Genomic DNA, 25,002 nt, shown 5'->3' on the forward strand with positions numbered 1-25,002 from the left:
CCCTGCTGCTCTGCTCTAACAACAGCTGCTCCTGAATGTCGAATCCCAGTCTCCTGATCTATGAAAGAGGACCCATCAACAAAGAGTAACATGCTCCCAGGGATGGGGTCCTCTCTTATCTCGCTCTCTTCCTCTGGGGTGTAAGTAGCACAGTCATGTACCTGCTCGTCCTCAGAAACTGGGTGCGCAACATTTTTTGCTGGATTAACTGTGTGACACCGTACCACTTGCAAGGATGGTATTGACAGGATTACTTTGTATCCAGATACTCTCTGAGTTGTAAGAGTGCTTTTGCTTTTCTGTAAAATGGCAAATACCGCATGCTCTACATACAGTGTTAAAGGTGATCCCATCACTATGGTGGCACTCTTTTGAACTGCAAAGGCTGCTGCTGCCAGCGCTTGTTCACATGGGTAATGCCCTTTCATGACGGGATCTAGCAGCCCACTGTAGTAGGCAATTGGTTTGTCCCATAGATGTCTTTTGAGTCAGTACTGCTGTCATTGTTATTCCATTTCCATGACAAAAGAGGTAGAAAGGTTTTTTGTAATCAGGTGTGGCTAACACTGGAGCATTTGTAATTACTTCTTTTAGCTCCAGGAAGGCTGTTTCCCTGTCATCGGTCCAGTCTACTTTATTTGCGTTTGCGTGGGACTCTTTTAAGGCAGTGAGAAGTGGTGCAGTTAGGGTGGCATAATCAAATATCCACTGTCTCACATAATTGCAGAGTCCTAAAAACTTCTGCATCTGTTTAGTGGTTGTGGGCTTAGACATATTCCTAATACTCTGTACTCTGTCTGGTGTCATCCTCCTCCCTGTCCTTTCTTTATGTCACTTACCGGTTGTCCCCCTGGTGTCTGCACCTGTACTGGCATAGTGACGGACATTGGTGGTACAGTCACGAGTGCCCCTTCTGTGCTTGGCTTCTTAAGCTTCTGTTGCACCAACTTCGCTGCGGCCCTTTATGCCACTGTTTGCAATATTTTAGTATTCTTCCCTTGTCTGAAGCGAAAGTTTTCATCATATGGTCCAAAGGGGTATCCATGATCCCCATAGGACGAATGTTTTCCTATGCGTACCTCTAGGAGCGTAACTGATGCGCTCTTTTTTCCCTGTCTGTTATCTTGTGCGTATTTTAACTATACCACTGTCACTAACTCACAACATTATTGTGTAAAGTCAGTCCTACTCAGTATTACCAGACTCCACATATATTGTTGTAAGACCGTATCTGTGGACATCAGCCATGCTTATCGCTAGTCTGTGTAACACTTCTTCTATGGTGATGTCTGGGGCAGGTGAATTTATGGGTGGTCTAAGTGGATTAGTAGCTGAAGCAATGCGTGTTATCACGTTGTCATGTATGTAGATGAGTATTTGTGGTGCTCGGGGGTGCGTTGAGCCATTCATTATTTAAAGTAGTGAAATTACGAATATCTGTGAGGAATGCATCAAGAAGAGCCTCTAATACAAGGGGTGATTGGGTTATAATTTCAAACCTCGGGGTGTTGCATGGGCATGGGGGTTGACCGTGAGCCCACTTAAATACTAATTTTAGCTCAAGTGTATCTGTTTCTTGCCACAGAGAATTATTAGCCTCACTCATAGGGATTTATTAAAAAGTTTTACTTGCTTTGGTGTTATTTATTCGGGCCTCCTGCATTTTTATTTTCACTAATTACTGCCCCTTCACTGAACTCTTTAAGGGTGTCTATTGGGATGTCAAAAATATGGCAGAGATCTCGCACCCTCTCCTCTTCACTTATATCTGACTGCGTGACAACTGGAGGGGACACCTGCCACTTCTCTATAACCTGACCTTTATGATTGGAAAACACAGTATTATTATTTTTATCCTCTTTTTTACTCATTACTCATAAAACGCATTCACTAGTCCCTATTGCGCTTTGCAGGTCTGCAACCAGGGGTCTGACTGTACTCAGACTCTCACTAATATTTCAGCCCTGGTCGCTTCCCCTCAAAAACGCCTTCCAGAGGTTAGTAAATCTGGGAATCTGGTGAACCGGGCGTGTGACTCAATCAGAGCAAAATGTTCACACTTTTTACTCGGTCCACTTCACTATTTCCTACTCTAACCCCTCTGTTCTAACCGGAATATCTGTTAGGCATTCCCAAATGAATGTCTCTTCCAGGGGCTGTCCCCTAGGTAATGCACTACTTTCGTCCAGGGCTGCCCCCTGGGTAATACACTGTTGTCATCCAGGGGCTGCCCCCTGGGTAATACACTGTTGTCATCCAGGGGCTACCCCCCTGGGTAATACACTACTGTCATCCAGGGGCTGCCCCCCTGGGTAATACCCTGATGCCTTCCAGGGGCTACCCCCCTGGGTAATGCTCTAATGTCTTCCAGGGGCTACCCCCCTGGGTAATACTCTGATGTCTTCCAGGGGCTACCCCCCTGGGTAATACTCTACTGTCATCCAGGGGCTACCCCCCTGGGTAATACACTACTGTCATCCAGGGCCTACCCCCCTGGGTAATACTTTGATGTCTTCCAGGGGCTACCCCCCTGGGTAATACTCTGATGTCTTCCAGGGGCTACCCCCCTGGGTAATACTCTAAAGTCTTCCAGGGGCTATCCCCCTGTGTAATACTCTAAAGTCTTCCAGGGGCTACCCCCCTGGGTAATACTCTAAAGTCTTCCAGGGGCTACCCCCCTGGGTAATACTCTAAAGTCTTCCAGGGGCTACCCCCCTGGGTAATACTCTAATTGTCTTCCAGGGGCTACCCCCCTGGGTAATACTCTAAAGTCTTCCAGGGGCTACCCCCCTGGGTAATACTCTAAAGTCTTCCAGGGGCTACCCCCTGGGTAATACTCTAATGTCTTCCAGGGGCTACCCCCCTGGGTAATACAAAGCTCTCATCCAGGGGCTGCCCCCTGGGTAATGCACAACTGTCGTCCAGGGGCTGCCCCCTGGGTAATGCAGTACTATCTATTACACCAGCTAGTCTTCTGGTCTGACCAGGGAATCACAGTGTAGAATAACATACCATCAAAACATTGCTTTAACCCCCTGGCTAGTCTTCCGGTCTAACCGGGAAATCACAATTTATTTTTTAGCACACAGCATAATATTGCATTAAAACATTTAAACCCCACCTAAATCATGCATGCATTTTGTCATATTATAGTTGCCAAAAAGAATCATGCAATTAAAAATAATAAGGTACAAGCCCGACCTCTCTTTACCCCTTTAGGACTGCAACATTTGGAATCCCCGACTGCCTGGTTGAATAGGCAGGTGTAATCTCACCTGTTTATGTTGCGCTCAGTGTTCTATTCAAGCAGTACAGACAGATTTTCCTTCAGCTGCGTCTGGAGAAGAGAAGGAGGGCTCCTGGCTCGGCTGCGCCAAATGTTGTTGGCAGGTCACGAATAAAGAAAGACAGGATTCAGTTTGGCAAGTAATATGAGCATTTATGAATAACGGCCGGGAGGACAGCACAGCTCTAAGTCTGAAACTGTTCACAAAATCATCAACTCAAGCAGCCCTTTTTATATACTTTTGCTACCTTGAATGCATCTTATCACTTGTCATGCATTTTGATTTAAGCGCTCATGTGGTACATTGTGTCACTGCTTTCGTCAGCATAAAGCCGCATTTCTCATGAGAAAGTGTCTAATTACACATTTGCATAAAAGCGAAGGTGTACATATCTATCACGTGCACATTTAGTGAAAAACAGCAATACCTTTTATCTCAGGTTCTAAGGCTGTCTGTAGCTCCACCTTTCCTAACTCCAGGCTTGGAGCCCTCCCCGACTGTCTGGCCTCCCTCACACAGCTGCTGACCTTCTAGCATCAAAGCTTTTACATTCCTGTCCAGAAACTCCCTTTCCTCATTAACGTGGATTTGAAATGCGTGCCTTTCCTGTAACTATATTATTGCAAGCTTCTAGGCCTTTCTACGTGTAGCTGCTTTGTGGATAACTATGCCTTTGTCTCTCTTCTCTGTCTCCAGCACTGGCCTTTTACTTAGATGCCATGAGCACTCGGGGCCTGTATTCCTCTCTGAGCATATATGATTCTGCACATTTTCCTCCCAACTCTTGCTTTAGCAAAAATGGGCCCTCTCTTTCTATATTTTCAATAACAACGGTTTTCACCAATAGAGCACACTGCAGAAGATACAGGGTTTACACTACAGTTTGTTACAGCTCAGTGGTTGTAACAAAATGTTCGGTCTACGGCCCTGCCCTAGATCTACCCCAGGCATAAGAATGCACACAAAATATCATTGTTGCCAGTAGAATCCATACTAATAGCTATAATTTCATATTAATCCCATTAGTACCATGATAACATCCTTTTCAACTTTGCCCAAGTGATTATCACAATATACTACCAACTTCAACGCATTATGTATTATGCAAATCACATTGTCACAATGAGAAAAGTTTGTTATTATAGAATGTGTGCGTGCGTGGGATGGGCATCCCTAATTACAGTGTAATTGTTCAGAACTGACCCAGTTAGTAAGTGGTTATCACATATGCGCTCTGTTTCTCTTTCCAGAACGCCGTACATCAGGTGGAAATACGTGGCCAAAAACCTTGGGCAGGTAAGGCTGCAAACAAGAGGGAGGGTGATCATCAAGCACAAACAATAAACGTATTCTATAATTGATTTTGTCTATATGTATTTATATTATGTTTTATTGCGTGCATGTTAGGTTGAAAGGGGGTCTTTTAACTTGGGTGGTGCATTAGAACCGGCACTTGACATCACTGTGTTAGGTACCGTCTGCGTAATTCTCGGTTAAGATCTGCGCAAAAGTAAGCAACGTGTGGGCAAAAGATGGATTTCCTTTCCAAAAGTTTGCCACACGCCACAAAAATATAGGCCGAGCACCTGATTCGTTCTGAAGTTTAGCTTTTCCAGAATTAGTATGAATTTAATTTGCTTCAGAGAATGTGGGGAGTACCTTGATTGTCCTATGGGGTGGACCACCTCCCCCAATAATTTCCCAGACAAATCAGGGGTCGATGATCACCTAATTACTAGATAGTAATTTGCTTTCCTGGCCTGCGACATGCAGGAAGAGCAAAGCCCAGGGTAGCCAGTACACTGAGTGACTTAAAATATCACGAGGGGGCGCTGACTCCTGCCTGTTACTCATAGTGTATCGATAACCCCTATAATTCAGAGCGCAGCGGCAGAGGTCAGAGTGCCCTACTAAGCCAGACTGCCTTCTCACATAGCGAGAACCCGCTAGCAAGACTCAGTCGCTTTCTCTCCCTGCCCCCCCCCACAATCCCCCCCCTCCCTCCTCCCCTCCCCCCCACCCCCCCCCCCCCCACTGGAGTTGCACACTTGTGATCTCTGGTGGTGCAGGGGGCTGGCAAGTAATTGGGGCTCAAACTCGAAGTCTCGAACGACCACGCCGACTTTCCTGAAGCTCTCCCGCACCGTGTCACCCCGTCGTTCTTGTGGTTCGGTAGTGGGTCATGGTGTGACCAGTGGCCTCTTGCAGTTGCAGTCATCCTTACGACGCAGACAGGTTGTTGTAGTAAGAAGTCGGCATCTAGATAATCATCGTTTACAAACGTGTTCTTGGAGGACAGTTCAATGGATTAATGTTTCTATTGCAGAATTCACTGACTAACTTGCAAGTCACAAGATACAATAACAATGGGCAATGCACCCGCAACAAACGACTGCACTAACTTGCAAAGCATCAGTCTGGATCTTTGAAGATTTTTGCCTAGTCCTTTGTTATTCATTCTAAGGTGTATACAATCTGTTCAGTCGGGCAGTAATAAACACTTGCTATTAAATGCAAAAAGAATTCAGTGTGTGTTATACCTAGTGTAATAACATACAGACGGAGACACCGCACATAGAGCAAGGTAAGATCTACTATTTCAACCCCAATTATATTTTAGCAAATAGTGAAGTGGCACCTTAAGTGCGCCTTAACTCCCTTTTAAGAAGGTGCTAAGGAGATGTAGCAAGATTTTAGAAACAAGAGCTGTGAGACTGAGCGATGGTTTGCCGAGCTGGATGAATCGACTGTGAATTTTTTGAGTAAAAGAGTACACTGTTAAATATAAATCACTGATGGTGAATACTTGAGCTCAGAAAATAACTGAAGAGTGATGTTAGACTACGGGAAAAGAACAGAAAGCAATACGTTTAATGATTTTCGGGTTGAAAGAGCCGAATGATGCACAGGAGGGGGTAAACGTTATTAAACTGTTTTCAAAACATTCTGCTGAAGACATTGGAGAGAGGACGGATATTTTTGTTGTATTACGGAGGTTGTAATGTTAGTGAACTTGGAGGAGCAAAGTGCTGCACAGTCAGAGACAGAAAGAGGGAAGTGAGTGAGTCAGAAGGTGGGTGAGGCGAGAAGATAGTTGATGCTATGGGCAAGACTTGGTTGGAGCAAGCGTAGGAAGATAATCAAATGTTAGAGTCAAGATTGATTTGCATATGGCTGGCTCAAAACTGAGGTGACATGGTGTGCAAAACAACGATGAACTGTAATGTGAATGAGTAATTAACTGTGGCTGATATTATTTCAAGCTTTCCATCCATCCTATTTTCGTATACTTCCGTGTGGCACCCTAAATGTGTGGGTCCCTTGCTCACTGCACCACTGGAACCAAGCTAGACCTGATTGAAGAGCCCCAATCAGGGCAAAACTAGCCTTGGAGTGCTTGTGTTCTGGTTCATGGAGGACCTGGGCTGGCAATTTGGTTGGACTGTTCTGATTTGACCAGGGTCGAAAGTGATGTGCATATAGCATGGTACAAACTGAGTGGTCATGGTGTGCAAAATGATGATGAACTATGATGTTGCCTGGGTAATTATCAATGGCTGGGATTAAATTTAGCATTACATACATCCCATTTTTATATATGTTACTCAAATATCAGCATTAAATAAAGAAAATAGCAATCAAGTTCCTCTCAGGCTATGGTGCAGAAGAGTGATAGCCACATTTGTCAATGCCAAAACTATTGTAGGATGGATTAACCATATTCCTACTTGATTTCTTACTCATCTGTGATATGATTCACTACTCTACTACCTCCTCAAAAGATTTCTAATCAACCTTCTTCCTCCGATCTCCCCAGAACCGTGCAAATTCACAGCTTGTGTTTTCAAGGGAAATCTTACTTGAGCTTTAAATTCCATTGAACCTTGCCTCCTGTTATCAGACAATGCCTATAAGCAACTGCCACCTGGATGATGCTAGTCAAACATCTCCAATTCATTACCTAAAAAAATGAGAAACTAGTATGCAGCTAATACACCAACTATAAGGCCTCAGCCATTTGGCATTAAGAATTAGGGCTTGCCATCTTGCTCAGCGAAAGTGAAGAACTATGAAGAACATTGGGTTGATGATGGACTCTAGGTTATGCCACGTGCAAATCAATTATTTAAAAGACGTTCCTACAAGAGATAAATTTGGTACACTTTCTCACACTTTGGCTTCTCTTAAAAAGTTCAGGCCACCATGAGTCAAGCTTGACAAAGCGACAGGACTATAACCTGGAGCCCCCATTAATAGTAAGAAGTAAAAAGAATTTAGAATGCAGCTACTAGACAGCACCTCAGGGTGAAGGCACATCACACTAGGCATCATATCACTACCTGGGCTGCCTTGGCAAGCTACATTACTCATTGGATAATCCATGAATTACTTTTTCTTTCAATGGGAAACTCATCACCAATTGCGAAATGAGGCCGTTTCCATTCCACATTGACCCTTTTTTTTACCATCCTACCAATACAAAGTCACAAAGAGAAAGAAGCTCCATCACACTCCAATCCAGCAAGCTTTAAAAAGTGAGGACAGCTTGATTAAGAATTAACAATCACCTGGAAACAGCTCCTGCACTACAATATAAATTGATTTCTAAAAACTGAAAATACTTCTGAAAGTAAAGAAGGATTCTCTCTAAAAGAAAATGTTCTTATTAAGTGGATCATAAGCACAAAGGACATTTGTTTTTCTTATCATTCTGGCCAATGTAATGGCTTCCAAGACAGTTCAGGGAAATCAAAGGCATATTCTATTTGTAAAGAACAACATTGAATTTCCACTGATAAATAGCGCTGCCCCTGTTCTGGAAGACCTTTTTTAGACTTAACTAAATATCTTTAATGACTGGAATTGTGGACCAAGATGTCTGGGCAACGTCACATCTATAAGCAGTAATGACAGTTTCATACTTGTGTGAGTGAATAATGAGCCAGATTTGTTAAAGTAATGAGTTTAAGATGATACTAGCTCATTGTTGAGTGTTGTAAGGTCAGTGTCCTTGGAAGAGCTTGCTAATGGCCTTTAAACCATTTGAGAATGTTTAAATATCGGTTCTGAGGATATTCAGGATTCATGATATCATGTAAATTGAAATATCTATGATTAGAATAGGTTCTCCTCTCAAACCTTGTTCTATCAGGATTTTTGAAGAGATGGCACACTTTCGTTCTTTATGGAATAGCAAGATGTGCAAAAATTACTTAAAGAGTGGGGCAGTATCTGCCTTCTGCAAAACTGCATTATTTACACTGCTTTTTAAAAAGGAAACATTGGATCCAAATATTTACTCCATTATAGTCTGGTCTCTCTTCACCCACTTTTTGCTAAAATCCTGGAAAGTTGAGTCAGTGTGCGGTTAGTCTTTCACTGTGAGAAAAACTGTGTATAATAAGCACTAATCAGGTTTTTAATCCTGCTTTAGCACAGAAACCGTGCTTACGGCAGCTATAAATAATAGACGGATGATCCTGGAAACATCCAGCACTTATACTCCTTGATTTGACAGCAGCATTTGACATGGTTTCACATGCTATTTTTTGGATAGATGTGCCAATATGTTCTGAGTGACAAACTACTTAGATGGTTTGAATCCTTTCTGGAATATAGACTGCAGGCAGTGCAGATAGCAACCTTTTGCTCAGTCTCTAAAGAAATAATTTGAGGTGTTCTACTGGGGCCTACACCCCGCCCTTTGCTTTTGAACAAATATGTGGCTGGTCTCTGGCAGACCTGCTTGTTTCTTTTGGATTTCAGGTCTTTGGTAAAGTGGATGACACTCATATTTCCATCCATAAGGAAAGTGATATCACTCATCTTCAGCACCAATTCAGGAGATGCATAACTACGGTGGCCAGTTGGATGAATGATAACTCCTTCCCCGATGTAATTCAGACAAGACTGAAGTCCTGGTTTTTGGGAACTCCTCTATCTGGTCTCTTATGTGGTGGCTCCATTTTTTGGGTGAATGCCCGATACCTGCAACTTCTGCTCGGAATTTCTGCACATTAGTAAGTTGATGTCTACGTGCTTCCTGCTTGTGAGAATAAGGAACAATTATTCCATTTATTTCTCAACATTCCAGACAGATGCTGGGGAGAACCCTGGTGTTAGGTAGACTGGATTACTGCAATGCACTTGGTGTTGGGCTTCCAGAATACCTCATCCAGAGGTTACAACTCATATAAAATGCAGCAGCCAGGTTGATTGTGAGAAGGAGAAAAATGGACAGTGTCTTCCCCCCACTCACACAACTTAACTGGCTGCCTATCAAAATGAGATGCCAGTTGTAGGCCCTTTGTATGGCTCAGAAAGTTCTCTATCTAGTAACTAGAGCCGCCTATATGTCTCATTTATATTTAAAAGATACAGTCCTTCCATACTGCTTTGCTCGTCCTCTGCCGATTTGATCATAATACCAAAGTTTCATAGGGCACATGTGGGTGGTAGGGCCTTCTCTGTGGTGACAACTCAGCCCTGGAATAGACTGCCTCTAGAAATCCTGTCCTTTTAAAATTTCGCAGAGCACTGAAATCCTATTGATTTGCCTAATTTGGCTATTTCAAATTATATCTGTTAGGATGCAGAAAGTATTGGTTGGCTACCACCAGGGCATATTGTGGGTAATTGTTCACTTTACAAGCTATTAATAATAATTACAAAATGAGGGAAGACTAGTCAGTATGCAATCTCTTACCGGAAATAATCACTGACATGATAACTCTGGAGTTCAGGTCTGATGTTCATCTCCATTCAGTTTTGCCTTAATTGGCGCAGGAACGTTAGCAGCAGACAGATGTGGTAAATGAATAAATAAAGATGAGCTGCAGATTAAGAAGACATTACCTCTTGATGTTCTATTCTATATACCAGAATGCTAAGAGTCTGTATTTTGCATTTTCACCTGTTTTAAAGACGTCTGTATGTCTTCGAATTTGACTCATTTGGAGTCACCAGGAAAGGGTATTGTTGAATACTGCAATCCTTTGCCGTGTAGAAAGCCCCACACTGCCCAACTCTCCGCCAAAAGGCTCTTCAATTCTATATCCACTTCCTTGTTGAGGCAGCATATCATTTTTGTGTAGTTCAACACTACTAGCATTGTGTTCGCTGTTACTGTAGAAATTATTTGTGATCCTAATGAAGGGCCATCACATTCAACGTGTGGTCGTGCTACTCCTGCTTTTTTAACTGGTCTATATGTGTTCCCCATTCTGTCAACCAAACGTATTGCATTACTTTCTGTAAGGGATTTTGCTTGTTTGTGGGCTAAAGCGTGTGCTTCATTGGGCTCCAACAGCTGAGTAATTGGAATTTGGCTGGAGTTAATGTCAGCTTGTCCTCCCAAACTTTTGACACCATTGATCTTTGAGCTATTCCTGGAAAGGTCTTATGTACAGCTGCATATAGGAACAATATAAATGTAGGATGTCTCTGAAACGAGGAGAGTGGCTGTGGAAGAAGTAAATACGCTCCTCATATGTATCACTCTAGTTTTCATTTAAACATTGATTTTCTAACAAGCATGAAGGATTGCTAAACAGAAATCTCTCAAATGAAGGAAACATTTTTTTGTTTCCTGTGTTCAACACAGTTCCCAAATATTTGATTCTGAAGTCCAAGTCCCAACAGTTCTCTGTTACTAAGCCTTTTGTGAGTTCAGTAACAAACAAGGGAGCATTATTGTTGGATGAGGAAGGAGAAGCAGAGGGCATGGCACTCACAGAGGTGCTCTGAGAGTAAGATGGGAGGGAGTGGGAGCCGAGACCATTGTTTCGGGGGGTGCTACCATTGCCTCTATCACAGTGATACTCAAAGTACGGCCCGGTGCCGCATGCGGCCCTCCTGATGTCACGACTCACGTGCTGCTTGCGCCTGGAATTTGCAGATCTAGTGGCGTGGATCTTCGATGTTCGACTTTGGCCCAAAAAGGGGCGACTCTTTCTGGTAGCCACAGTGCTGTAGGTGATGGAGACGCCAAGAACAGACCGTGGCCTTCAGAAAATAGCGCCAGAGGGAAAAAAAACCTTAGAACAAAAGGGGAAAAAACCTCTAAACAGGAGGACTCCTGAAAAACAAGAACAAAAAGCAGGAATCAAAAAGAACAAAATTCAGGAAACACAGAGCGATGAAATCCAGAACCAAAAAGGCGAGGAAATCAGGAGCGAAGACACTATCTGAGCAGAAAGTGTTGCAGCGCAAGGAAATGAAGAAAACACAGCCCTTATATACCAAAAGACAGGAAGTGACCCACAGGAAGTAAAAGGACACCATATTAGACAGGGAGAGGTACATAGAACAAAACAGAATAGAAACCATAGAGAATAGGGAACAATGAATGCTGGGAAGAGAAAGGTAACCTGGGAAGGGAAGAAGACATAAAAAAGGTACAACAAAAAGACCCCAGAAAGAAGAAAAGAAAGAGGACAAGAAAGAAGAACAGGTAAGAGGGGTCAGGAGACCCCAGCAAGGCGGTGGAAAACGACAGAGCGAGGCCCCATGCAATGCCTGGGGCCTCGAAAAGTGCATGAAAGGCTGGGGGCGCGCCGCGTTTTAGAAACGCGCTGTGCGGCCCCAGCCGAACGCCCGGCTTGTGCCGAACATTCGGCTCGCGCCGCACCACGCGGCGCGACAGTAGGTCCCCCTCCCGAAGGCCCAGGTTTGAGAGGAAATAAACGGTGAAATCGTTGAATCAGGAGAGGAGCGTGAACAGAAGATGCATCTTCCCAAGAGCATTCACTGAGAGGATAACCCTTCCAATGAATCAGATATTGAAGCCGTCTGTGAAATAGACGAGAGTCACAGATTTCCTGTACCTCATATTCAGGAACATCGTTCACCAACACAGGAGGAGGACAAGGAAACTGACGAGAGAAAGGGTCAGGTAGGTAAGGTTTGAGCTGGGAAACATGAAAGACGGGATGAATCTTCCAAGTATGAGGTAAGCGAAGACGGACAGTAACAGGATTGATCAGCTGAAGAATACGGAAAGGTCCGTAGTAACGAGGTGTGAACTTGTTCAGAGAAAGACGTGAGGGTAGGAATTTGGATGAGAGACAGACTTTATCTTGCGGGTGATAGTCTGGAGTGATTCCACGTTTCTTGTCTGCAGCCTTCTTCATATATCTTTTGGTTTGTAACAGATTGGATCGAATTAGTCTATGGATCTGTAAAAGTCGTTTGGAGAGGTGAGTAATAGCGGGCAAAGGAGAGGTGGATTGAGGAGAAGTAGGAAAGGAGGTAGGATGAAAACCATAAGAGCAGAAAAAAGGAGTGACCTTGGAAGCACTGTGGACAGTATTATTGTAGGAAAATTCAGCAATAGGGAGATAAGTGTTCCAGTTGCTTTGGGTTGAATTGCAAAAACAGCGAAGGTATTGCTCTAGTCCTTGGTTCAGACGCTCGGTCTGTCCATTGGTCTGTGGATGGAACCCCGATGACAGGGCTCTGTTGATATTGAGTGTCTTACAGAAATACCTCCAAAACCGGGAAATGTACTGGGGTCCTCTATCAGATATAATGGTATGTGGAAGTCCATGAAGGCGGAAGATATGATCAATAAATATCTGGCTTAGTTCTTGAGATGTAGGCAGCCTTTTTAGGGCAGTGAAATGAGCCATCTTAGTAAAGGAATCCACAGTGACCATGATAACCCGGTTTACTGCTGAAGGTGGGAGCGAACACATGAAATCGGTAGAGATGGTGTGCCATGGAGCTGGCGGAACAGGCAAGGGCTGTAGCAATCCTGCAGGTCTGGTACGGGGAATCTTGACTTGAGCACAAATAGGACAAGCCTGAACATATCTTTCAACATCCTGCTTCCAGGTAGGCCACCAGAAAAACCGTGAGAGAAGTTCTTGTGTGGCCTTGATGCCTCTATGACCAGCCACCGGTGAATCATGGCACATTTGTAATGCTTTTTCTTTCACTCTGTCAGTAGGGAGGAATATCAAGTTCTGATAATAATGGAATCCTTGTCTCTTATTCAACAAAGGTCTTAGGTTCTCTACTTCGTGGTCCGATAGTTTGGTGTATTCCAGTTGTACTTCCTCCAGAAAAGATTGAGCCACTCCAATGATCTTACTAGGTTCCAGTAGATACTGAGATGGGGAAGGAGTACAATCTGGATAACGACGAGACAGAGCATCAGCCAGAATGTTTTGAGATCCAGGAATATAGGTGACGTAAAAATCATACTGACTGAAGAAAAAGGCCCAACGAGCCTGGCGACTATTCTGGCACACAAAATTTCGTAAACATTGTAGGTTACGGTGGTCTGTTCTAACCTCAAAAGGCTCTTTGGAACCCATCAGAAACTGTCTCCACTCTAGGCAGGCTGTTTTCAAAGCCAATAATTCCCTTTCAAGTACAGAGTAATGTTGTTCTGCTGTAGAGAGGATATGAGACAAATAGAAAACAGGATGTTCAAGACCATCATCCTCTTGTTGTTGGAGTAAGACAGCTCCGATGGCTCTTTCAGAAGCGTCGGTGACAACAATAAATTGTTTGTTGGTATCTGGATGCCGTAAGATGGGAGCTTGTGTGAAAGCTTTCTTTAAACCTTGAAAGGCTGTTTCAGCCGCCTTAGTCCAGATAAACCCTTTCGTTAAATTCTCCTTCTTTAAGGTATGTGTTATGTGGCTAGTTTGTTTTGCAAAGTCCAATATAAACTGCCGATAAAAGTTTGCTAATCCTAAAAAACATTGTGTTTCTTTAATAGAAGAAGGAGAAGGCCAGTCTAGAATCGCTTGTACTTTTTCTTGGTCCATAGCTATGCCGGTGGAACTTAAATGATAACCCAGGTATTTAACCTCCGTCTTGTCGAACTCACATTTTTCTGGTTTGCAAAATAGTTGATGTGCCCGGAGTCTTTGAAGGACTTGTTTCACATGGGACGAATGAAGTTCAGGATCTCTGGAATAAATCAGAATATCATCTAGGTAAATGACCACTGTCTGGTTCAGAAGGTCAGAAAACACCGAATCCATAAATCTCTGGAAGATTGCGGGGGCATTAGTGAGACCAAACGGCATAACTCTGTATTCAAAATGACCAAATGGGGTCCTGAAAGCTGTCTTCCACTCATCTCCTTCTTTTATGCGTAAAAGGTGATAGGCTCCTCGCAGATCAAGTTTAGTAAAACGTTGAGCCCCTCTAACTGCTTCTAGAATGTCCCTGATGAGAGGCAAAGGATAACGGTCTTTAATGGTTATCTTATTCAGACCTCGAAAGTCCAGGCAAGGACGAAGATCCTTTGTCTTCTTGGGTACAAAAAAGAGAGGAGCCCCGGCCGGAGAAGATGAGGGAACTATAAGACCACTCTGGACATTGTCATCCAGATATTCTTTTAGAACTTCTTTTTCAGGTTCCGTGAGGGAATACATCCTCCCAAAAGGAACGATTGTGCCAGGTTCTAAGGGAATAGCACAATCGTAGTCTCGATGTGGAGGTAACACAGGTTTGGATGGTTTTTGGAACACATCTTGAAACTCCAAATAGTGTTCAGGGACTCCTTGGACTGTATTAATGGAAGAACCAGTAATACTTTCAGTTACTATAGATCTTTTCGGTGACCAATACTTGTCGGAAGCAAAACAGTTTTCATGACAAAATTGCGAAGACAAGGAAACTGTCCGGGTTACCCAGTTCACATATGGATTATGTCTGATGAACCACGGAATTCCAAGGATAATGGTATGGTTGGGGGACGTGATAAGATCAAAAGAGATGTGTTCTTGATGGTTTCCGATCTGTAAACTTAACATCAGGGTAGTGGTGTCCACTGGACCAGAGGATAATAAGGATCCATCCACGGTGTGCACCTGTTCGGGAACTTCTTTAGATTGTGTAGGCACTTGGTGAGTAGCAGCCCACGTCTGGTCCATGTATATTCCACTAGCACCACAATCTAGTAATGCCATAGTCTCTTCTTGACGACCGTCAGGAAGTTGCAACAAGACAGGAAAAATGAACAAGGAGGTTGTATTGTCATTAAAGGAGCTGATGGAAGGTATAGCTGTAGATCCCGTCCCCTCCCTTCTTACAGAGGACGGGAAGTGGCGTTTCCCGATGGCCTGGGCGGACGTACAGGACAGTTTCGAATTATGTGACCAGCAGAACCACAGTACAGGCACAACCCTTTCTTGCGTCTGTCTTCTCGCTCGCTGGCGGAGAGCGGACCTCGGGTAGTATCTACCTGCATGGGTTCCCCTTCGATGTCTCTAGCAGGAGGGCGAGGTTCCTCAGAACGCTGCAGACCAGCTCGTGAGGTACTTGGCTGGGAGAACCCTCTACTCCTTCTCTTCTCCGACCTCCGTTCCTGAAGACGATATTCGATGGACAGTGCTTGATCCATCAGGCCACGAAGATCTTCCACTCTGGTAGAATGTACTAGTTCATCCTTTATTTCTTCTTTGAGTCCTCTGCGAAATAACGTTACCAGAGTACGTTCCACCCAAGTGGTCTCTGCTGCTAGCTGACGAAAACGGGTTATATATTGCAGAACATCTTGTGAGCCTTGGTGAATGTCGCATAAGGCTTCTTCTGCAGAGGCTTCCAATCCAGGTCGACTGAACATTTGTTTGAAGCGACTCACAAAGGTGGAATAGTCCGACAAAACTGGGTCATTGGACGACACCATCGGGGTTGCCCAGGCCAAGGCTGGACCGGATAAGGCACTGATGAGATAACCCACCTTGGTCCTGTCGTGGGAGAATTGGGTTGGTCGGAAGGCGAAGTACACCGTTAATGCATCCAGGAACTCACGAAGCTTGGTTGGTTCGCCGGAGAAACGAGGGGTAGAAGCGGAGATAGTCGGAACATCACTAGTGCGGAGAGCCAAAGCCTGTCGTAACGCAGCATTTTCATTGCGTAGTTGTTGCAATTCCTGAGCTTGTTGCTGAATCGTGGTCAAAAGAGATTGATCAGAATCTGCAGCAGCCGCCACTGTATTATCCATGGTGTTTGAGGACGTCGGAATGGTTGGGCGCTGCAATCTGTCACGACTCATGTGCTGCTTGCGCCTGGAATTTGCAGATCTAGTGGCGTGGATCTTCGATGTTCGGCTTTGGCCCAAAAAGGGGCGACTCTTTCTGGTAGCCACGGTGCTGTAGGTGATGGAGACGCCAAGAACAGACCGTGGCCTTCAGAAAATAGCGCCAGAGGGAAAAAAACCCTTAGAACAAAAGGGGAAAAAACCTCTAAACAGGAGGACTCCTGAAAAACAAGAACAAAAAGCAGGAATCAAAAAGAACAAAATTCAGGAAACACAGAGCGATGAAATCCAGAACCAAAAAGGCGAGGAAATCAGGAGCGAAGACACTATCTGAGCAGAAAGTGTTGCAGCGCAAGGAAATGAAGAAAACACAGCCCTTATATACCAAAAGACAGGAAGTGACCCACAGGAAGTAAAAGGACACCATATTAGACAGGGAGAGGTACATAGAACAAAACAGAATAGAAACCATAGAGAATAGGGAACAATGAATGCTGGGAAGAGAAAGGTAACCTGGGAAGGGAAGAAGACATAAAAAAGGTACAACAAAAAGACCCCAGAAAGAAGAAAAGAAAGAGGACAAGAAAGAAGAACAGGTAAGAGGGGTCAGGAGACCCCAGCAAGGCGGTGGAAAACGACAGAGCGAGGCCCCATGCAATGCCTGGGGCCTCGAAAAGTGCATGAAAGGCTGGGGGCGCGCCGCGTTTTAGAAACGCGCTGTGCGGCCCCAGCCGAACGCCCGGCTTGTGCCGAACATTCGGCTCGCGCCGCACCACGCGGCGCGACACCTGACCATTAAATGCTGCCCCCTGCTCAACAGCAGCACTGGGCTGCTGTTTACTCAACTCGGCTCTCATATTAGAAATATATTAAATAAACTGGCACACGTAGCTAAAGGTTAATGATGCTAAACAAAATCAGTAACTGGGGTGTTCTGCACCACTTCAATTTATGAACACCTTCATTTTTAAATATATCTTGCAGCAAACCTGTAAAAATATGATAAAGTCTCTTCAAGATTCAAAAATTAAAAACAGCAGAACTGTTTCACCTTAATACATCATATCATATCAGTGGATTGCACGGAAAAGTTTTTTTTTTAAAAAATATTAGTTTTCAATAATGAACTTAGAAACACTCATGCCTCTCCACTTCACCCTGACAACGTCAGTCAATAATGAACTAAGAGGCAAGTCAGTTGTCTCACACATTGGCTTCTCTTAAAAAGTTAAATCTACCATGACCCAGCTTGATAAAGCGACAGGACTATAACCTGGAGACCCCATTAAAATTATGGAAACTTCAGAGAATTCAGAATGCAGCTTCTAGACAGCACCTCAAGGTGAAGGCACATCACACTAGGTATCATATCACTACCCTGGCTGCCTTGGCTAGACAGGTCACCTTTAAAGCAAGGTACATAACACATTGGCTAATCCATTAATTACTTTTTCCTTCAAAGGAAGACAATTAGTGTAGGGACTGAAATAAACTGCAACGTAAAATACTTTATTTTATTCCTACCAAATCAAACAAAGGACCAGTGCTTAATTTGTGCTTGTTGCTTCCGGTGCTCAGTACCGGCACTTATTTTTGAGGGCCGGGGCTTATTCTTCTGCCTCAAGCATTTACTGCGAGCAAAAGATACATTTGGGAAAGACGAAAAAGCGTCACAAAGGTAGAAAGCAGAAAGCTGCTAGAGTGAGCTGAAGGGGCAGAGAGTGGCTGTAAATGGATTGACAGGCCCGAGATGGCTTCAGGAATACGCTTCCTCAGTATTCCTTGCTCGCACATTTCATAGCAGCATCCGCGTGTTTAAGAGGAGGGCTTTGGGCACCGGCACTTTTTTATTTACAAATTAAGTACTGCAAAAGACCACATTTTTATCGTACAAACAGGGATCATTTAATTGTTAGACCTAAAAGGAAACATCAGCAACAGGTGAGACCATTGTTAAAGAATCAAAGAACTCCCTGGAGAGATACCTTGATAAAGAACAAAATAAATTTGTAGGCAGAATCAAGACGCAGCTTGAACAAAATTGTATCTCTTTGTCAAAACCTGTAATTCCAAACTGTTTTGACCCATAGTTGGTTCTAGTTCTGGATCCCATTGATTTGCTAATGATTATTTCATACCCTACGAGTCATGGAAATTACACATTGATAACTTTTATGCCTGAAGCTGTTCTGTATGATTTGGAACTCCTTATTTTTCAACTACTGATCTATTGACCTCTAGGCAAGAAATAGAGATGTTAATAAAGAAGTCACATTTAAAAGTAGCGGGTCCTGATGGTATACCAAAGCATTTGATTAAAGCTGACGCTCCCTTGCTGGGTGATTACTTTATGCCCTACAGCACCTTAATCTTTATTCAGCTTGTAAAAAACCATAAAATAACACAATATACAAAATCCAGCAGAGTGCAATAAATATAACACATCAATTAAAACCATAGCAGTATTTAAAATTCCAATCAAATAAGTAACAAATATTCCTCAGTCTAATAGCAACCAGTAAAAACGTATGTACCATCATGCAAATATGTTCAGATAACAACTGCAAGTATCTCAAGGCTGGTCTGCACTTGCTAATGTTCAAAGACCTAAGCAGGGGCATGAGAAATTGTTTCCTAGAAACAGCATACAATTGACAGAAGAAAGAGAAGTCTAACATGGATTGATTATATTTCGAGCCACAATCAATCAATAATTTTTTTTTATAGAGCCCGCTACTCACCCATGAGGGTCTCAAGGCACTTGTGTGTGTGTGGGGGGGGGAGCAGGGATTAGTGTTCGAACAACCATGTCTATGCCACATGGGCATAGATCCAAGCCAGAGTTACTGTTTGTATGTCGGGGGTATGAAACTAGAAGGTGCACTATGTTAAATCTAAAACTAAGCAAAAAAAAACGCTGATAATGATACAGAAAAGTATACAAATAGGACAGCAAAGTATACAAATAGGACAGCAAGATATACAAATAGGGCTCCATGTAATCAGTCATTACTAATAAATGAAGGGCAGCCACACTCTTTTTCCTAAGCTCTCTACTGTCCTTTCTCTGACCCTGCATAGAGAGAAACTCAGCTTTTAAACGTTTTTTTGAAATAGCAGCAACGTCCTCAGGGCTAAACAAGCATCCCAGCCTCCCAGGCAGTGTAGATTGTTTGTTGATGTACCTAAGCCACGGTACAAGGTGAGTACAATCTAACCATAGACAGTCAATAATTATATCCTGGTTCAAGTGAGTTTCCCGCTTGGACCAGGAGTGCCACAACAACACTAGTGCTAACATGATCCTCTAGGTATGAAAAACCCAGTTTATTGTGACAAGCACAAGTAGGTGCACCACTAGGTACAGATAATAAGCTCCTCAAAAACACATTATCAATAGTTCGTAGGTGCAAAGTGTTGGCATTCTCCCAGACTCCTGCTTATAAGTCTGAACAGTGCAGGACTTCTAAATATTAATCAGCACATCCAACGGTTTGGAGCCTAGCTTCCCCACAAACCCAGATTGCTTCCATGGTTTTATTAAACTGAGATTTTCTAACACTCATAAGGTGTGACCAAGTACATTTGGAGTCAAAGGGTACCACCAGGTACATAAGGGACTGAATACATAACATTTGATGGCATTAATAAACTGGGATTTCAAATTGCTTAAAGCATGCCCTCAGATCATAGTGTGTCTTAGCGATGTTAGTGGAGAGAACAGGATCACTCATGATACATATTTGTTCAGCAGCCTTTGAATACCCGCAGCTGTTCTCGAAATTAGGACACAATCTTCTACATTTAACAGTGAAAGGATACTTCTGGACCCCACCGTAGGCACATCTGCCTCCCCAAGTGATAAGCTTGCATCCAGATCATTAATGTACAAACAAAAAGGAAAGGGGGAAGTACACACGGTTCACCCCTTGTTTGATTCTAATTGGATGGACAGTCACCACTTATCCCATACCTGATGCAACCCGTCACATCTTCATGTAATTTGGTTAACAACTGGGGGACGTGGCTTGGCCTGCCGGCAAAATGGCCATCACTACGTGAGGGTCTGCCGGGCTTAGGGCCCTTTCTCCGAATATTTATCCGGAAGGGTGACCGCATGTAAACTGGGCTGGCTCGGCAGCCCTTTGTACTGGTGGTGCAACTTTCGGTGCGACGATTGGCCGCGGATGGCAGCCGGCTGCGGCATTTCCCGGCATTGAGGAGGCTGGGCCCGGCCGTGAGGTGCGGCCCTTCGGGGCGCAGGTGTTTCCCCTCCCGCGGCGGGTGCTGGAATTCCCCCAACTCCCCCAGAGCGGGAGAGAACGTGGGAGGTGGCTTGCCCCTGCTGTTGAGGCCTGGTGGTCGGGCCAGTTGCGGCTGGACGGGACCTCTTGCCGTGTGTTTGCACGGCGCCCCCCGGGGCGGTCCGGGGCGCGCACGGAGCGGCCGTCAGCCTGCGATAGCCGGGCCTGCCTGCAGGAGCGCTGGGCGCATTGGCCGGAGCCCAGACCCGGCGTCCTAACTCCCCCCGGCTGCGGGTGGGTGCGACGGCTTGGAGCGCCGCAGGAAGCTGGAGTGGAGTGCTGGGGGACGGCCTGGGCTGACCTGGGAGGTTGGCCTGGCTGGCTGACTCCCAGTCTTGCCTGCCTGAAGGACGACGTTTGAGGAGGCGGGCAGGAGGAGACAGTTTGTTTGCCTGTGGGTCTGTGGCCCTGCTTGGTCTCGCTTCGGTGGGAGCCTGGTGCCTGGCAGGGGAGGTTCTGCGCTGGTGAGCTGGGCCCTGGCAAGGACTCCCAAGCTATTGGCTCCCTGTTGGAGGTGGTGAGGCACTGGGCGGTGCGGTTGGCTCCTATGGCAGCTGCTGATGGCGACTGGCGCTTTCCGTACTGGACTGCAGGGTGTGACTGGATGCTTTGTTGAGGACCTGCTTTGCCCCTGTTGAGCTTGAGAGGTGAGGCCCTTGAAGCTAGAGAAGTGGTTCCTGGAGGAGGGGGCCCCTGGAGCCGGCCGCCCCCTGTATTTCTCTGCTAGTGTTGGCGCCAGTCGGCGGTGGTGCGGTGGGCCATGGGCAAGGCGGAGCAGCGACAGGCTAAGCTCACCTTTGAGGGAGGAAAAAAGAAAGGTGGGTCCACTGCCTCCATGTCCGGCTGCGACGGGGCTGAGGAGAGGAGTACAGAAGCCTCAGTGAAGTCCATGTTCATGGAGCTTAAAAGCAGCTTGGCCGGTATTGATGCAAAGTTGTACCACGTGACTGAACAGTTAGACCGAATTAAAGCTTGTGTGGATGATCATGACTCCAGATATGAGTTGCTGGAGTCGCGGGCGGTGGAGCTGGAGGACTGTCGCCGGGACGATAGAGAACAACTATTGCAAATGGAGCGAGTCCTGGAGGTTATTCGGAACAAAAATGAGGATTTAGAAGCGCGGTCACGTCGGAATAATATTTGCATAATTGGGCTGCCGGAGACTACGGACATGGGTCGAATGGAGGAATTTGTGGAGGGCATGCTCTCTAATCGGTTCAGTGGTGAGCTCTCCCGATTGTTGTTGGTTGAGAGGGCTCATAGATCCTTGGGGCCTCACCCCCCGCCTGGCACTCCTCCGCGACCCATAATCGTTCGACTGCTGAACGTTCGTGACCGGGATACTATCCTTCGGCTGGGTCGGGAGAGGAGGCCGGTGATGTACCGTAACTCTGAACTCAGCTTTTTTCCGGATTACACTCCTGGTGTGTAGGCGGCACGGCGTGCCTTCTTGCTGGTCAAGCGTATGTTGACCCATGCGGGCATAAAATTCGCTTTCCTGTACCCGGCTAAGCTGAGGGTGCAGCATGAGGGGAAGTTGCTGTTTTTCACTGATCCAAAGCAAGCTGCCAAATTTGCCAAGAGGATGCCTAAGCTGCTGGAGGGTGGGGGCCCGGATGGTGCCGGGTCCGAGCAGGCTGCTCTGAGTGACAATGACTAATTGGTCAAACGCTGGGACTGGAACGGCATATCAGGGCTGCTGGTGGTTTTAATGGTCTATTTACACATCTGGGGTCGCTCAGTTGTTAAATTCGTTGGTTGGTCCTTATGCCCATCTCCCCCATTCCTGATCGGGTGGCGGGAAGTATGGCTGGCTTTCGCCCTCTGGATGAGTCCTGACTATAATTCTACTGTTCTGTATTGGGGGGTTGGTGTTTTGGGGTGGTGGTTTTGCGATATGGCCCAATTGGGGGGTATGTGTGGGTGGGGCGGGGATTGTCTTCTATTAGTTTTGTGCTTCTTAGCTGTTTGTATTCTCTTTTCTATCTGTTTGTTTATCTCAGACTGGCAGGGTGGGGCACAGTGGAGGTGACTGATACCAGTGAGGAAGAGGGGATGGGAGCGAGTGGAATGACTGTGGTGCGTTGCTTAACCTGAAATGTGCGAGGTCTGAATGACTGGCGGAAGGCGCGTCTTGTGTCTGCGTATGTCAGGCTCCATGAAATTGACATCTGTATGTTGCAGTAGACACATTTGGTACCATCTACGCTGTGCAGGCTGAAGGCCGGGTGGGTTGGTGAATATCACAGCTCGGTGTTTTCGCGTTATGCGTGGGGTGTGGAGATTTTGCTGCGCAAGGGCCTACAGTGGTGCACGCAGAAGATTATTGCTGATCCGAATGGCAGGTATGTGATGTTGAGTGGCACACTGGTGGATAGAGCCTGCAGGCTGGTTGCAGTCTATGGCCGAAACACAGATGACCCTGAGTTCTTACGGGACTTGTGGCGCCTGGTAGAGTCACTCGGGGCGGGTGCGGTGAGCTGGGGTGGTGACTTCAATGTGATCCTGGATCCAAGGATGGACCGTGAGAGTGTAGCCAAGGTGCAGCACATTTCTGCAGCGAGAGCCTTGGCGTCGGTGATGTCGGAGGGGGCTCTGGTGGATTTGGATTTGTGGAGGATGCAGCATGGAACCACCAGAGAGGGCACATGCGTTAATTATACCAATAGTAGATGGTCCCACCTTGATCGCTGGTTGGGTACAAGAGATGTGGAGCTATAGCTGCGCTCTGTGGATCATCTCCCTCGCACGATGTCTGATCATTCGCCGGTTCAGTTAGTGTTGGAGGTGCCTTGCGGGCTGGAGCGCAGGTTCCTGTGGCGCCTCCCGCATGGGGCACTACGGGACGTGGCGTTTCACGAGGAGGTACGTGAGGCCATAGTACTGTTCTTCGCTGAGGTGTGTCCCACTCGAAGCAGAATGGGATGTTGAAGGCCCTTCATCGGGAGTTGGCAGCTTTGGAGGGGCGAATTGCGGAGCTGAAACGATGTTTGTTAGAGGGCTGGTCCGGCGAGGTGCTGGCTGAGCTGCGAAGCGTGGTGTCCTTGTATGAGGAGGCCTCCCTCCGAGAGGTTTGCTTTTTTGGGAGGACCGCTCAGGCGCGCCGTTATGGCGAGGGGGAGAGGGCTGGTCGCACGCTTGCAGGCTAGCTGCGTAAGCCATGGGCCAGCAACTATATCCCTGAGATTGATAGTGGTACTTGTGAGCGTGTGGTTGGGACGCGTGGAGTTATGCAAGTTTTTACCCAATTTTTTGAGAGTCTATATGCAGAGCCGTCCGGACTCGATGCGGTTGGCGCACAGGGCTTATTTTTCTGAAATTGCATTGCTCTGGTTTGATGACGCACACCACTCTTATTTTGAAGCTCCGTTCTCTGTGGAGGATGTCCTCGCGGTGATCCGTAGCTTGCCGAGCGATAAGTCTCCTGGTTTGGATGGCTTGACTCCCACGTTTTATAAGGAGTACACAGATCTTTTAGCTCCCCATCTACTGGAGGTGTATGCGGAGTCCTTGGAAGCCGGGATTCTCCCGGCCTCACTCAGGGAGGCTTTAATTGTCACGATTCCTAAGCCGGGTAAGGACCCGGGCTGTTGCGATTCGTATCGCCCGCTCTCTATGATCAACATTGACAATAAAATTCTGGCTAAAATGATCGTGGCGCACTTGTTGCCGGTACTCCTGAAGTTGGTATTGTCGGATCAGTCCGGATTTGTGCCGGGGAGATCTACCGCTCATAATCGCATACGTTTTTTGCAGTCGCTGGTTCGGTGGATACTGACGAGAATGCGGTGATGGTGTTTCTAGACGCAGCCAAGGCTTTTGACTCTCTGGCATGGGAGTACATGTTTGCGCTACTTGCCCACGTGGGGCTGAGCGCATGATTTGTGAAACTGATCAGATTACTGTATACGCTCCCCTCAGCTAGGCTGCGTTTGAATGGGACTGTCTCGGCTCCTTTTCCGGTCGCCCATGGGACTCGTCAGGGATGTCCTTTGTCCCTGTTACTTTTTGCGGTTGCAATGGAGCCCTTAGCAGCGCGGCTGCGACAGCGGTATAATGACAGGGGCCTGCCATATCGACAGCGTTCTATACTGATCTCTATGTATGCTGATGACATTGCGTTGTATGTGTGTGATCCGTGTAAGAATCTGGATGTTTTGTTGGATGAGATTGTGCGGTTTGGTGCCTTTTCAGGGATTGTGATTCATTGGTCTAAGTCAGTGGTGTTACCTTTGTCTCCGGGAGTGATGGAGTTTCCATCCCGGTACCCCATTTCGTGGGCAGAGGGCCCGGTTCGGTATTTGGGAATTTGGCTGAGTTGTGATGTGGAGACTCTTTGGATGGCCAATTACGGCACGGCGATCTCATGATTGTAGGAGAAGGTTGAGGCTTGGCGCTCGTTACCACT

At 45.9% G+C, this 25,002-nt stretch overlaps 1 protein-coding gene across 1 annotated transcript in view; it reads left to right on the forward strand.

The window, feature by feature from the left end:
* SOAT2 (sterol O-acyltransferase 2) overlaps nt 1-25,002 on the forward strand; it is a 608,478-nt gene that overhangs the window by 443,852 nt on the left and 139,624 nt on the right. Inside the window, exon 9 of the mRNA XM_069230936.1 lies at nt 4,538-4,583. Coding sequence (XP_069087037.1) covers nt 4,538-4,583 — 46 coding nt within the window. The remainder of the gene's footprint in view (nt 1-4,537; nt 4,584-25,002) is intronic.

Source organism: Pleurodeles waltl, chromosome 4_2, assembly GCF_031143425.1.
Source record: "Pleurodeles waltl isolate 20211129_DDA chromosome 4_2, aPleWal1.hap1.20221129, whole genome shotgun sequence".
NCBI classification, from domain to species: Eukaryota; Metazoa; Chordata; class Amphibia; order Caudata; family Salamandridae; genus Pleurodeles; species Pleurodeles waltl.